Below are 13,370 nucleotides of genomic sequence, written 5' to 3' on the forward strand. Positions count from 1 at the left end.
TAATTTCACTTTATTTGCAAAGAAAAAGAAGAAGAAGAAGGAGGAGGAAGGGGAGTGGGTCCTCCTTTTCTTGCTTGCACATCAGAAACATCATCTCTCGTTTTATGTATACGTCATTTATGGGTCTATCTGAACCAGAGCTCTGACAAATAAAGTTTTTCTTGGGGGGGTGAAGACAGAACCAGGTCCATCCTTGCACATGTGCAATAACACAACACTTTGCCTGTTTCTACTCCTGTTATTTCCGTCATTTTACAAGTGGAATTTCCTGTTTCCTGCTCTGATATGCACTTGTTACATAAGAATGAAAAGGTCTTTAAATGACAGGTGAACCTTTGGACAGAAGCATTTTAGTTTATTGATCTTATCTGGAATAATAATAATATACTGTGCTTTGGGGTCAAGGGGCCTTGGGGGCGGGGGGGGCTCAAAGCAAGAAATTCATGGGGCCCCTGTGACTGATAAAGAAACAAACCTTGCGGTTTCCCCTGATTGACGCAGATAAAACCGTGCGGGGACCCCCCAAGGGGGTTTGCTACATTGTTGTTTCATAATTGCATCATACATGGCCATTGTTGTTGTTTCTGTGCAGTACACGTATTAGGACTTGGGTGCACCCGGTCTCTCAGGGGCCCCCTAAAAACCGGGGACCCCGGGCAAGTGCCTGGTTTGCCTGTTGTCACTCCCTGCTTCTGCTAATATGTTGCATTTTTAGACCTGAGTTTAACGCTTAAGATTCATTTGGCCTGATTGACACAACTGCTTTAAAAGTATTATATATTGTATTTTCCACTTAAAATATCAAATATTAATTATATTTTGGGATTTAACCCTTTAAAAAGTTTGTGTGCATATTAAAATATTAGAAAAACGTCAATTTAAAGTGGTTAGCATGTTCCTAATTGTCCATAGGTATGAATGTGAGTGTTTTGATTGGATTATTTGTCTATTTGTGCCCTGTGATTGGCTGGCGACCAGTCCGGGGTGTAGCCCGCCTCTCACCGGAAAACGGGTGGGATAGGCTCGTGACCCTAGTGGAGATACGCGGCATAAAAAAATGGATGGATGGATGGAAATGTAAAATTCCAAAAGCTCAGGTTTTAATTATGTGACGTCATGTCCAACATCCAATCTGTGGGTGTGAAATGTCTAAGCCCCGCCTTTTTCGCCAAGTCTACACTCTGTCCTTCCCTCCCCTCCCTCCGCTTTTGCTAGCATTAGCACGTTAGCTCTCAACAGCTGTCGGTGGCAGTCAGCCAGTTTTTACCGGGTGCTGCTTTCTTAAGATCCGTAGTCCGCCCCCTCCCCACCCGCCTCCAAGGAAGTCGTGCACTGCTTGGTTGGGTGCTGCCGCTTCGCTTCTCCGGCGAATGTGTGATCCAGTTGTTGCCGTCGTCACTGTCCCGACAAGGAAGAACCTGTGGGATATGGCCAGACCAGAGCAAGTCCTGGTGCTGGAACCGCAACACGAACTCAAATTCAGAGGTAAGGCCACCAATCAGGGCAGGGCCGAGGGTGACGGCTCGGTAGCTAAGAGGTTCAACACCGCCACTTTGCATTGGTGTTCGGGTTTTTTTTTATTGTTAATTGGTTATAATGTGTCACTAAATTGCACTTTAATGGTAACCACGGTGTGTTTGAAAGGTGAAATGGCACAGGTATGCTACCGCTATCATGCTAGCTCGTTTTTGCATCTAGTTTAGGAGCTAGCTAGCAGTCGTTGCAGCGTCAGTGACAGGCCCAAAGTCCGCAAAATTAATAATTAGATTTTTATTTTCAGGCAGAACACATACTTTATCTTGTATACACATTCACCCAATGGTGTTGCTGCTAGGCTAGCTGTCATAAAGGTTGTCCTTCTAGAGTTTTCTTCCGCATATCAATTCAAGCTAGCTGTCATTCTGACTATTGCCTAGTCAGGGGTCTCCAACCATTGGGCAGCGGCCTATAAAGTGTTCGTGGCCACCAAAAACATTTAGAAATGAACGTTGCTACCATTAATACCACCAGAAGTGAAATTGTATATTCTTATATTGTGTGTGCAACACTACAAGTAGCAACACTACAGGTTAAATGTTTAAAAACACCCAGACCCAAAATGGCTACTGAAGCATTACATGTAATTACATGTAATACATGTAATTTAAGCATCCATTTTGTGTCGTCATCAGGTCCCTTCACAGATGTCGTCACTGCCACTCTGAAGCTGACCAACCCCACAGATAGAAATGTGTGCTTTAAAGTCAAGACCACCGCCCCTCGTAGATACTGCGTGCGCCCAAACAGCGGCATCATTGAAGCCACGGCCTCCATCAATGTTTCTGGTTTGTATTTGGCACACGCACGGCCATGCTGGTATATTTATACTGACACCAGTCAGATGACGTGGAATTGAATAATCACTACTTTTTGTGCTATTGTCCTAACTGTGTTTATTTTGTGTGAGTAAGAAGTTGTCTGTGTAGCATTATACAGTGTGCATACAGCTAACATGGTGCACCCAGTTGCTAATAGCTGTTTTCCACCACAACCAAAAAATTGTAATTTAAACAGGGGTAGTCCCGCAAAAAAAATAAGCAGTGACCACATTTATATTACTAATGTTGTAGAAAACCTATGCTACTATTCTTTGAATTCATTCACTGTAAGTCAGGGGGCTCTAGCTAATAGCTCATAAGCTACCAGTAGCTCCTAACCACTTTTCAAGTAGCTCTCCAAAGGGATTATTTATTTATTATCAACTCCTATACTGACAAAATTAGAAAGTGGGTTTCGGCAGTGGTCCGGAAGTCTTCGGGACAGCTTGGGCGTGTGGCCAATCACAGCGGAGTGGGTGTGCCTGGAGAGGCGGGCTGTGGGTGGAATAAATTAAAACGGACAGTTTTTGAAAACAAAGCAAATGGAGCTGGAATAGGTACAGATCCTGGAAGATCTAGAAAGGTTTATGTGCGGGTTATCGTTCACAACTGAAGGGCCAAAAAATTATCAATTAGCATAACTGGTCCCTTTTAACAACAACATTAAATGTCAGTTTGCCAAAGTTTTTTTTTATTGAAGAAAGAAACAAACAAATGTAAAATTATTTTCCAGAAGATGCATCTCATGGACTATTATTTAATAGTTATTAGTTATAGTTATTAATATAGTGTCAATTTTTTTCTAGTGTCTCATAATTAAAACAAAAACTCACACTCAAGGTCCTCAGGACAAAAATGTCAGCTTCCCTTTTCTGTTCATGTTTATTTTTTGTGTAGCTGAATAACCATTGTGTTAGCATATCTTACACCTATTCAGTCTCTTCTCTATTATTTTATTATTGTTAGAACTTGTCTTCCAAGATGACGTAATGTCTGTTTTGGTCAAGTAGTTTGGAAAATAAATTTAATCACAAAAAATGCGACTTATGTATGTTTTTTTTATACCTAATTATGCATTTTTGGCCTTGTGTGACTTATACTCTGTAGCGACTTATAGTCCAGAAAATACGGTATTAATATGTTAAAGTTACTTTTTATTTATATTAAAATATATATATATATTCTAACATTACTGGGATTGTATGTTATGATGGATTTGGTGTCAAAAATGTAAATTTCAATTGTCATTTGAATGTTTTTGGTTAGGAACAACTATGTTAGTTTTTATGTAGCTTTGGCATTTCAGCCTAATTTTAGGAATAAAAAGTGTTTTAAAACTTAATATATATACGGCTTCACAATAAAATAACTGAATGCCACAAAATGCCTGTAGGATCTCATACGGGACAGTTTTCTAATGCTAATTTATTGACAGTATGACATTATATCCTAATTAGTAACATCAAGCATCACTGTGATATTGTCTGTTGTGTTTCTGCCTCCGTAGTCATGTTGCAGCCTTTCGACTACGACCCCAACGAGAAGAGCAAACACAAATTTATGGTGCTGTCCATGCTGGCTCCCTATGACATGACTGACATGGAGGGTGTTGTGAGTATCCCAACAGTGGTTGCACCAGTTCATATAATGCATGATTGATAATTGAATTTATCAACACTGCCACTTTCTTTATAATTCAATGGCCGATAACATATAAATAGAAGTAATCCAGTAATCACGGTCAAAATGTCACCATCCTTTTAACCTTTTTCTGTTTATACAGGCAATGTTTAAGTAACATTGAATCCCTTTTCTGGCTAAGCTAAGGATAAATTCCATTTCAGGCTCTATGGTTATTGACACTTTTTGCTTCTGCCATCACTGGTGCACTTCTGGGATGGCTTGACAAAACAATCCGTTTCCATCTGGATGCAACTATTTACTACCTGCTAAAAAATATATCCCAGGAACTTTATACCATAATACCTAAAAAGCTATCCACACAGAAATGGTCAAAAGTAGGGATCGAAAGATATGGGTTTTTTTTTTTCGTGCCGATACCGATTTTTTTCCATCATCCTTAGCTGATGGCCGATTTTGCTTGGGCTAATATTTGTGACCGATACTGCTTTTGCTCCTTCAATTTACATGAAAAAATGACAATGATAACAAATATTCCAGGTGTCAACTTAAAAAAAAAACTTTATTGAAATTTAAACACTGAACACAATAGGATTCAGCTTTGTTAAACACACATTTAAACGGCATTATCAATTTTAAAAGGAATAAATATTCATTCATTCATTTTCTACCGCTTATCCTCAGGAGGGTTGCGGGGGGTGCTGGAACTTATCCCAGCTGTCTTCGGGCGAGAGGCGGGGTACACCCTGGACTGGTCGCCAGCCAGCCAATCACAGGGCACATATAGTCAAACAACCATTCACACTCACATTCATACCTATGGACAATTTGGAGTCGCCAATTAACCTAGCATGTTTTTGGAATGTGGGAGGAAACCGGAAAAAACTCACACGTGCACGGGGAGAACATGCAAACTCCACACAGAGATGACCGAGGGTGGAATTGAACTCTAGTCTCCTAGCTGTGAGGCCTGCGTGCTAACCACTCTTGTATTATTCATTCATTCATTTTCTACGACTTTTCCTCACGATGGTCGCGGGGGGTGCTGGAACCTACACCAGCTGTCTTCGGGCGAGAGGCGGGGTACACCCTGGACTGGTCGCCAGCCAGCCAATCACAGGGCACATATAGACAAACAACCATTCACACTCACATTCATACCTATGGACAATTTGGAGTCGCCAATTAACCTAGCATGTTTTTGGAATGTGGGAGGAAACCGGAGTACCCGGAGAAAACCCACGCAGAGATGACCGAAGGTGGGATTGAACTCGGGTCTCCAAGCTGTGAGGCCTGCGTGCTAACCCCTCTTGTATTATCTTAAATAAAAATACACAATTACATCAGTCGGTTCTTTTCTATGATGATGCTAACAAATATGTCACGTTCCTCATCCACAGTGGAAGGACGCCAAGCCAGAAGAGCTGATGGATTCCAAATTGAGATGTGCCTTTGAGATGCCTCTAGAAAACGACAAAGCTGTAAGCCATCTTGTCTCATATTCTCACACATCCTAGTTTTTGTTATTGGTAACGTCACCATGAGCAACTCATCACATCCATGACTTCATTTATTTATGTTTTTTTGTTTTGCTTTCATCCCACACTCCTCCCATTCTTGTCCCTATGCCTGCACATCTCACCCCCCCCCTTTCCTCCCCTTGCCGTCCCCCTGGCTTCAGCATGAGCCTGAAAGCTACAACACTGTGGATTCCTCTACCTCTTCTATTCAGACGGACCATGCCGCGCCGCCAAAGTCAGCCAGCGCCTCGCTGGATGATGGAGAGGTGAAGAAGATCATGGAGGAGTGCAAGCGCCTGCAGATGGAAGTGCACAGGCTACGGGAAGAGAACAAACAGATCAGGGTGAGACACTTGTCGACACGCCGCACGGGAGCGGCTGAACAAATGTTTACACGAAGGGGGGCTCTTCACACAGCAGCTTTTTAAACTTAAACTTTTAACTAAGTTTAATTTTGCACGCTGGTTTTTCCAATGCAGGAGAATGATGGGCTGCGGAAGAGGAAGGTGACCGCTGCGGCCACAACCGACTCCTCCTCCTCCATCATGTCGGCCTTGTCCACGAGGGATGAAGGCCTGAGCACCCGCGTGCTGGCGCTGTGCGTGCTCTTCTTTGTCGTCGGCGTCATCATCGGAAAGCTCGTTCTGTAGATGCTCGGGCGGGCGGACAGACGGCACGGTGACGGACGGACGGTGGCCTGGAAGGACATGTCAGTGACAGCAACATGAGGATGTCTTCAACTTCTCTCTCTCTCTCTCTCTCTTTCTTCTTATTTTATAACCTTTAAGGCGGGCTGAAAAAAAAGGTTTTGAATGTGTTAAAAGAAAAAAAAAAAAAAGAACCTTGAATTTCTTTTTTTTTTTTTTTTTGTGAAATAATCACCACTCCGATCCAGCGGCTCCGTCCATCTCCGTCAACCCCAAACGAGCTTGCACAGGTAAAAGTTAGTGGTGATGTGGCTCAAGGCTTCCATTGATCAAGCTTCCTTCTGCGCGGTGTCACTTAACAAAACACAACATCATCTTTTCCACTTATTCCAATAATTCACACAGAGAATGAACACTAGTGATGTGCAGATTTATATTGCGGGCATATGTATGTCAAATGTATGTAAAGTGTGTGTGTGTGTGTGTGTGTGTGTGTGTTGAGGGTGAGCATAAAAGACCACGTCTGGTTTCAGATGCTGTCCAGTCTAAGCAATCCCAACGACAACATCCTATTGTCGTGTGACTCAAAAAAAGATTTATTCGGTTGTACCCACACTGCACTTTTGCCAGTGATGCCCCCACTCCCCCTCCCCCCTCCTCCACTAAGAACAGTGAACTTCATGCAAAACAAATGTGGACCTTTTCAATAATAAAAAAAACAACACCTATATGCAACCATATACTTTGAACCATTACTGCGTCTGCATCTGTATTAGTGTTGTTTATACTCATTCTCCTCTAGCCACAGTGCTCCTGCTGTTTATTATAAAAATCACATCTTCATAATATTGAACCCATGTGTATGTTTATCTCTCCATCGCTGCACAGCACCGCCGAAGGCTTAGTTAAATTGATCATTAAAATATGATTTAATATGTTACATTGCCAGTTAATTCATTTAAATGTGAAATGCAGTGGAACTAACTACACTGCTAACTATATTTGAGTCATTTATTTAATTTTTTAATTAATTGTTATATTGATTATTACGTAATATTGATTATACTGACATAATACCATTTATAATAACTTTTTCCATCTTTTCAAAATGTATCCAAAATACTGCACACGTCAGAACACAACAGTTGCAGTTTCATGTCCAGCAGAGGGCGACAAACTTGTTGACAACAATCCAGTGTCGTGACGTCATTTGGCCTTATCCGGAAGTGGAGAAACATCAACAAGCCTACCAAGGCGACGCGTTGAGCTGCGACGTAGCAAAAGTCTCACCGACGGAATTCTTAGTTTTTTTTTAAATAACAAATTTAGCTTTTAGCATCTCAACCGATGGCGTTGTTCGGCAAACTATTCGGAGGAAACAAAGGGGGAAAAGGGCCGAGCCCGCAGGAGGCCATCCAGAAACTCCGCGAGACCGAGGAGATGCTAACCAAAAAGCAGGAATTTTTGGAGAAAAAAATCGAACAGGAGTTACAAATTGCTAAGAAGAACGGCGTGAAAAACAAAAGAGGTGAGATATAATGACGTGTTTCTTACGCATCTATTCCCCACTTCGCGTTAAAGTCGTTTTTTTGGTCATTGCTGACAGTTAGCATGTTAGCATAGTCGGCTAATCGCCTAGCCGAATGGTCGCTGTCACTGTTGGCAGCCTCACCTTTCGACCTTATTTTCGGCTTGACGTACATAATTATATTTTGTATGTGTGTCCAAACAAACATGTCATTTTGTCAAAAAAATAATTACATTGGTTCGCTTCTTTTATGTTACAGCAAGCTTAGTGCTCTACCACATATTGTGTGTAGCTAATATAGCAGCTAAAATGATGCCTTTATGGGTCAGAGGTAGGGTTGTAAAGCTTAATGACGTGATGTTACCCTGTACAAAGTAAATGCAATGACTCATAAAGTACACACTGCGACACTAATGCTGACGCACAAATACAATGCGGACAAAAAGTGTTCCAGTTGCTTATTTTTGTTTCTATAATGATATTGATATTGAATGGTATGTTTTTAATGTGTAGTACATATGTGAAGTGTATTTTCCAACGATTCTACACTGTTATAAAAGTGTATGTGTAAAAGGTGTTATATGTCCCATATTGTAGTATCCACTCCCAAGAAGAATTACTGTGTATTTGATACACTTTTGACATATTCAGTGTAACTCTGTAGTTGTAGTTGTCCAATGCAGTATCATTGGCCATGTAAAACATACAATAATGTAACGTTTAAAGGTCCCTGACATGAGGGTGATCAAGTTTTGTTAAAATAAATACTGAACATAAGGATTTTGTTTATTCTAAAGTTATATGCTAGAAAAATAGCAGCAAAATAAAGGTGTGTCAATCTCTTTTTTTAAAATAAATATGGAAAAAGTCATCTTTTTCAAACAATTACCATATTTTCTGGACTATAAGTCGCTTATATATATATATATATATATAAGTTGTTCCTAAACAAAAACATCCAAATGACAACTGAAAATTACATTTTTGACGCCAAATCCATCATAACATACAATACCAGTAATGTTAGATATTTTTTTTATTTTATATAAATAAAAAGTAACTTTAGCATCTTAATACCGTATTTTCTGTACTATAAGTCACTCCGGAGTATAAGTCGCACAAGGCCAAAAATGCATAATTAGGTAGAAAAAAACATACATAAGTCACACTGGAGTATAAGTTGCATTTTTTAGGCTAATTTATTTGCAAACTTGACCAAAACAGACATTACGTCATCTTGGAAGGCAAGTTCTAACAATAATAAAAGAATAAAGAACAGGCTAAATAGGTGTAAGATATGCTAACACAATGGTTATTCAGCTACACAAAAAATAAACATAAACAGAAAAGGTGTCCAGTGTTTATGTAACATGAACAGTTTTTTCATTTATAAGTCGCTCTGGAGTATAAGTTGCAGGAACAGCCAACCTATGAAAAAAATATACATTGTTTGTAATTATGTTCTACATTGTTTTGAATTTTTAAATTTGTAAAAATGATATTTATACCCATGACAAACTAGCTCTTGCAGTTCAGACTCATTCTGCAAGTGGCATCAGTAAAACAACGCTTCTCGATTGTCGACGTGGTTCATCAAAATAGTACTCACGCCAAAACGTTGTTACTGTTGCATGTTAAATGGAGCATCGACCGTGAAGTCAAGTCATTCTTTTTGCCGCTCGCTGGATTGCTTCTCTCTCCATTTGTCTCCACAGCGGCTCTGCAAGCTTTGAAGCGAAAGAAGCGCTACGAAAAGCAGCTGGAGCAGATCGATGGAACGTTGTCCACCATCGAGTTTCAGAGGGAGGCTCTGGAGAATGCAAACACCAACACTGAAGTGCTGAAGAACATGGGCTATGCTGCCAAGGCCATGAAGTCTGCCCATGCTGACATGTAAGAATTGATTGATTGATTGATTGATTGAATGTTCTTCCTTTCAGTTAATGTTTAACAACTCACTAAAACATCCAGCTAGCATCACATTGCTACAGCAGCCTGATCTTATTCCACCCCAATGCAATCATCATTTTGACATCTCTGTGTCGCCTTAGGGACATTGACAAGGTGGATGACTTGATGCAGGATATAAACGAGCAACAGGAGTTGGCACAAGAAATCTCGGACGCCATCTCCAAACCCGTTTGCTTCGGGGAGGAATATGATGAGGTGGGTGCCACTGTGTCACCGGGGAACAATTAGTATCTGTGTCTTAAATAGGTTGTGAATGGTTCGCATTCGTACTCTTCGACTCATCTGTCGACGTGTCCTTCTCGTGATACGTCAACGATCACACACGCTGGCATAGATAGGCTTCGCATGTGACAAGACGTCATCAATTGACCGGACGTCAACACAAGACGCTAGTTTAACAATCCACATTAGAGTACGGCGACATAAGCAAGTGCAGACAGTTCACGATTTAAGAAAATAATAATTTACCATATTTTCCGGACGGTAAGTCACACTTTTTTTCATAGGTTGGCCGTTCCTGCGACTTATACTCCAGAGCAACTTATAAATGAAAAAACTGTTTATGTTACATAAACACTGGACACCTTTTCTGTTCATGTTTATTTTTTGTGTAGCTTAATTACCATTGTGTTAGCATATCTTACACCAGGGGTCTCAAACTCAATTTACCTGGGGGCCACTGGAGCTAGGGTCTGGGCAAGGCTGGGCCGCATCAGGTTTTCCAAAAAAAAAAAACGCATTTATTAAAAACAGAAAAATATGATATCACTGAAATGAAACAGTCCAACTTACCAGTGGCAATAGTAACAATGAAGACATGAATCGTGATAGTAAACACGTGAAAGTAAACAGAATTGCAGCCATACAGTTGCAGTAATTAAAATCTCACTGCTTGACATCATTATTACTGTAATAATATCATACCAATAGCATAAAGACATCAAGGATAAGACGGTAGATTGTGTAGAGAAGCACCTACGTATGTGCTGTGAGTGCGCATATGGAGGTGTGTACTTCTGTTGGTGTGCATATTCATGAATATGCACACAAATATGCACAAAAATGCGACTTATACTCCAGTGCGACTTATGTATGTTTTTCTTTCTACCTAATTATGCATTTTTGGCCTTTGTCCAGAAAATACGGTATAGTATGTACTATATAGAGGGAGAAGGCTCACAATGTACTACCTTGTGTTTACCACTAGAGGTCAGGCTTTGAACAGAGTTTGTTTGTTTTCTTGTGTTTTTCAGGATGAGCTTCTTGCTGAGCTGGATGAGCTGGAACAAGAAGAGCTGGATAAAAACTTGTTGGACATCGGGCCAGAGAACGTCCCCCTACCCAACGTGCCTTCAACTTCATTACCTTCCAGACCTGGTGAGACTTTTTCTTTCTCTAGTGAGGATAAGCGGCATAGAAAATTGAGTTTACTTTAGCCTAGATCAGGGGTCTCAAACTCAATTTACCTGGGGGCCACCGGAGCTAGGTTCTGGATGAAGCCGGGCCGCATCAGTTTTTAAAAAAAAAAAACAAATTAATTATTAAAAACTGGGAAAAAAAATCACTAAAAAAAACTATCTTCAATGCTTTTGCTTCTGCTATACCCTACACTTTTTCAGTACTTTGGTTCCGGTTTTCCACACCAAAATATCTGATAAAACATTCCACTGTTCTCAAATATCTTAATTTTTATTTTTCTATACACAAAATAAGATAAAAAAAAAGAATAAAGACAATAAATCAATCAATAAGTAAAATAGAGCAAAACAGCAAATAAGAAAAACGTAACAAACCACATACAGTTGGTAGAGAAATTATTTTTTTCAGATTCAAATGTACAGTATTAACAGTTATTTAACCTTTAACATGAACACTAATGAAACTTCATTTTATCAATCATTTTACCCAATTAGCAAGTTAGCATCGTACTCAGTTCCATCTGGGAGCAGCGTCGTAACTTTAACATGTTTGATGAGATGCTTTATCCTGACGTGTATTTTCCGTTTTATTTCAAATCATTTCCTGCATTTATTTGTACCCAGCGTCATAAGCCTTTAGCTTCATTGCTAATCCATAGCAAAACAGGGCGGGGTAACAGGGTAGGGTAACAGTATGGGCGGGGCAAAATCATGTTAATTGTGTCCGGTGTGCACACAGCTTTAAGCTGTCATTTCAACATTAAACTTTGGTATCAAGGTGGGGGCCTCAAACTAGCGTCTCGCGGGCCACATTTGGCCCGTGGGACGCAAGTTTGAGACCCCTGGCCTAGATTAACTCGTACTTTCCCTATATAATGGTGCTTTTGTGTACCTTTATTGCATTTGTGTGTGTGTGTCTCTGCCTTTGACAACACAACAAACATCTGAGTAAACACTTTGAGCCTGGTGCTACTTTCTACCCCCACACAGCTGCAAAGAAAGTGGAGGACGAGGACGACATGGATGACCTGCAGCGCTGGGCGGAAGCCATGTAAACGCATCACGATCTGTCGTCGCCGCCATCGCCGCCGCATCTTACTCTTACCTGTATCAGAAGCTGGAGGGCCTGAACGGACTGATAATGTTGTCGCTGTATGTGTGTGTGTGTGTGCGCGTGTGTGTGTGTGTGCGTGCGTCTGTCTCTAAGGACAATGCCTGGACTTAATATAACACTCCAAAAGAATACGAAACGGTTTCATCCAGGGGTGTCCAAAGTCCGACCCAGGGGCCATTTTTTTCCCCATAGCTAGTTAATTGTTGGCCCTTGGCTTATTGTAAAAAATGAAATGTATTCATTATAAATGAGATATATTATTGAATATTACACTAATATGCTTTTGTCACCTATAACACAGATGTGGATGTTTTCTTCAGTTAGCTTAGCATATATCGACTTATATTGGATTGGTTTTAGCATCGTTAATACATCAATTGTATCAAAGTGGTGGAAAAAAGTTTGGACACCCCTGCTGTGGTTTTTCTTTTTGAATTCCCTTTGGGAACACGACACCCTAATATTTGACTGGCAATTGACACCGAGCTTGTACGTTTATTGTGGTGGGAATGTCATGGGAAAAGGTCTGCATACGTTTTCATTGTTTTCATCCTTTCTGTGTTTTTCCATTGTGGAGATTTGATTCTTCAAAGGTTATCATCTGTGTCTTCGCCACAGTATCCAGCTGCTCCAACACCCCCACCCCCCTTTCTCCAATTGTGGTTTGTTATTCAATGTAAATAACCTCAAAAACAAAACCCCCACAACACATACATCACTTTTTGTACTTTATTGCCCCCCTCCAGAGTTCCAGGAATTCACTTTCCTTCAATCATTTCATTCAAGGTCTAATATTTCACGTTTTATCATGTTCAAATCACACAAAAAGCACCTGTTGTCACATATTTTCAAGAAAAGGACATTTTAGGAGTAATCTTCTAAAACATATATATATTTGCCAATCTATAAAACACATTTAATGTTGGTTCTATTACATTTCATATTTCAAAATTTCAAATTCATGATGTATGTTTTTTTTATACATTGAAGGGGGGACAAAAGTACACATTATTTACAAACAGGCAAGCATGTTTGCTGTTCCACAGTATGTTTAATTTATCCAGATAAGAATATTATTTGCAAAAATCATTAAAAGAAGTCAATTCTTGTATTTGTGTGACCTCTTGTTTACAACCTTTGACCCTGGAATGTAACTCCCATTCATGCAGTAACG

The 13,370-nt window shown here is 40.2% G+C and overlaps 2 protein-coding genes across 3 annotated transcripts; both read left to right on the forward strand.

Annotated features, from left to right (window-relative positions):
* Positions 1-1,186: 1,186 nt before the first annotated feature.
* On the forward strand, positions 1,187-6,905 carry LOC131136468 (vesicle-associated membrane protein-associated protein B-like). 2 transcript variants are annotated; one of them, XM_058083311.2, is made up of 6 exons: positions 1,187-1,485; positions 2,172-2,324; positions 3,865-3,968; positions 5,399-5,479; positions 5,731-5,862; positions 5,998-6,905. In XM_058083311.2, exons 1-6 carry the CDS (start codon positions 1,371-1,373, stop codon positions 6,166-6,168), a joined length of 756 nt encoding a protein of 251 aa, XP_057939294.2. In that variant the 5' UTR covers positions 1,187-1,370; the 3' UTR covers positions 6,169-6,905. The 2 variants fall into 2 exon arrangements, with proteins under 2 accessions (XP_057939294.2, XP_057939293.2); XM_058083310.2 differs by having other exon boundaries at positions 1,188-1,485; positions 5,680-5,862.
* Positions 6,906-7,364: 459 nt separating this feature from the next.
* LOC131136469 (charged multivesicular body protein 4b-like) lies at positions 7,365-13,307 on the forward strand. Its single transcript, XM_058083312.2, has 5 exons — positions 7,365-7,693; positions 9,409-9,586; positions 9,745-9,859; positions 10,918-11,041; positions 12,073-13,307. The coding sequence occupies exons 1-5, from the start codon at positions 7,513-7,515 to the stop codon at positions 12,135-12,137; spliced, it is 663 nt and encodes a 220-aa protein (XP_057939295.1). The 5' UTR covers positions 7,365-7,512; the 3' UTR covers positions 12,138-13,307.
* Positions 13,308-13,370: the final 63 nt, after the last annotated feature.

This window comes from Doryrhamphus excisus, linkage group LG17, assembly GCF_037039965.1.
Source record: "Doryrhamphus excisus strain RoL-2023G ecotype Guam linkage group LG17, RoL_Dexc_Guam_v1.1, whole genome shotgun sequence".
In the NCBI taxonomy this organism is placed as follows: Eukaryota; Metazoa; Chordata; class Actinopteri; order Syngnathiformes; family Syngnathidae; genus Doryrhamphus; species Doryrhamphus excisus.

What these genes read in the sequence shown, in the direction of transcription:
- LOC131136468 (XM_058083310.2), top strand. Translation starts at nt 1,371, where the DNA reads ATGTGTGATCCAGTTGTTGCCGTCGTCACTGTCCCGACAAGGAAGAAC. An exon ending in GGCCTCCATCAATGTTTCTG is followed by an intron (nt 2,325 to 3,864) that starts GTTTGTATTTGG and finishes CTGCCTCCGTAG; the next exon opens with TCATGTTGCAGCCTTTCGAC. An exon ending in AAGAGAACAAACAGATCAGG is followed by an intron (nt 5,863 to 5,997) that starts GTGAGACACTTG and finishes TTTCCAATGCAG; the next exon opens with GAGAATGATGGGCTGCGGAA.
- LOC131136469 (XM_058083312.2), top strand. Translation starts at nt 7,513, where the DNA reads ATGGCGTTGTTCGGCAAACTATTCGGAGGAAACAAAGGGGGAAAAGGG. An exon ending in AAGTCTGCCCATGCTGACAT is followed by an intron (nt 9,587 to 9,744) that starts GTAAGAATTGAT and finishes GTGTCGCCTTAG; the next exon opens with GGACATTGACAAGGTGGATG. An exon ending in TCGGGGAGGAATATGATGAG is followed by an intron (nt 9,860 to 10,917) that starts GTGGGTGCCACT and finishes TGTGTTTTTCAG; the next exon opens with GATGAGCTTCTTGCTGAGCT.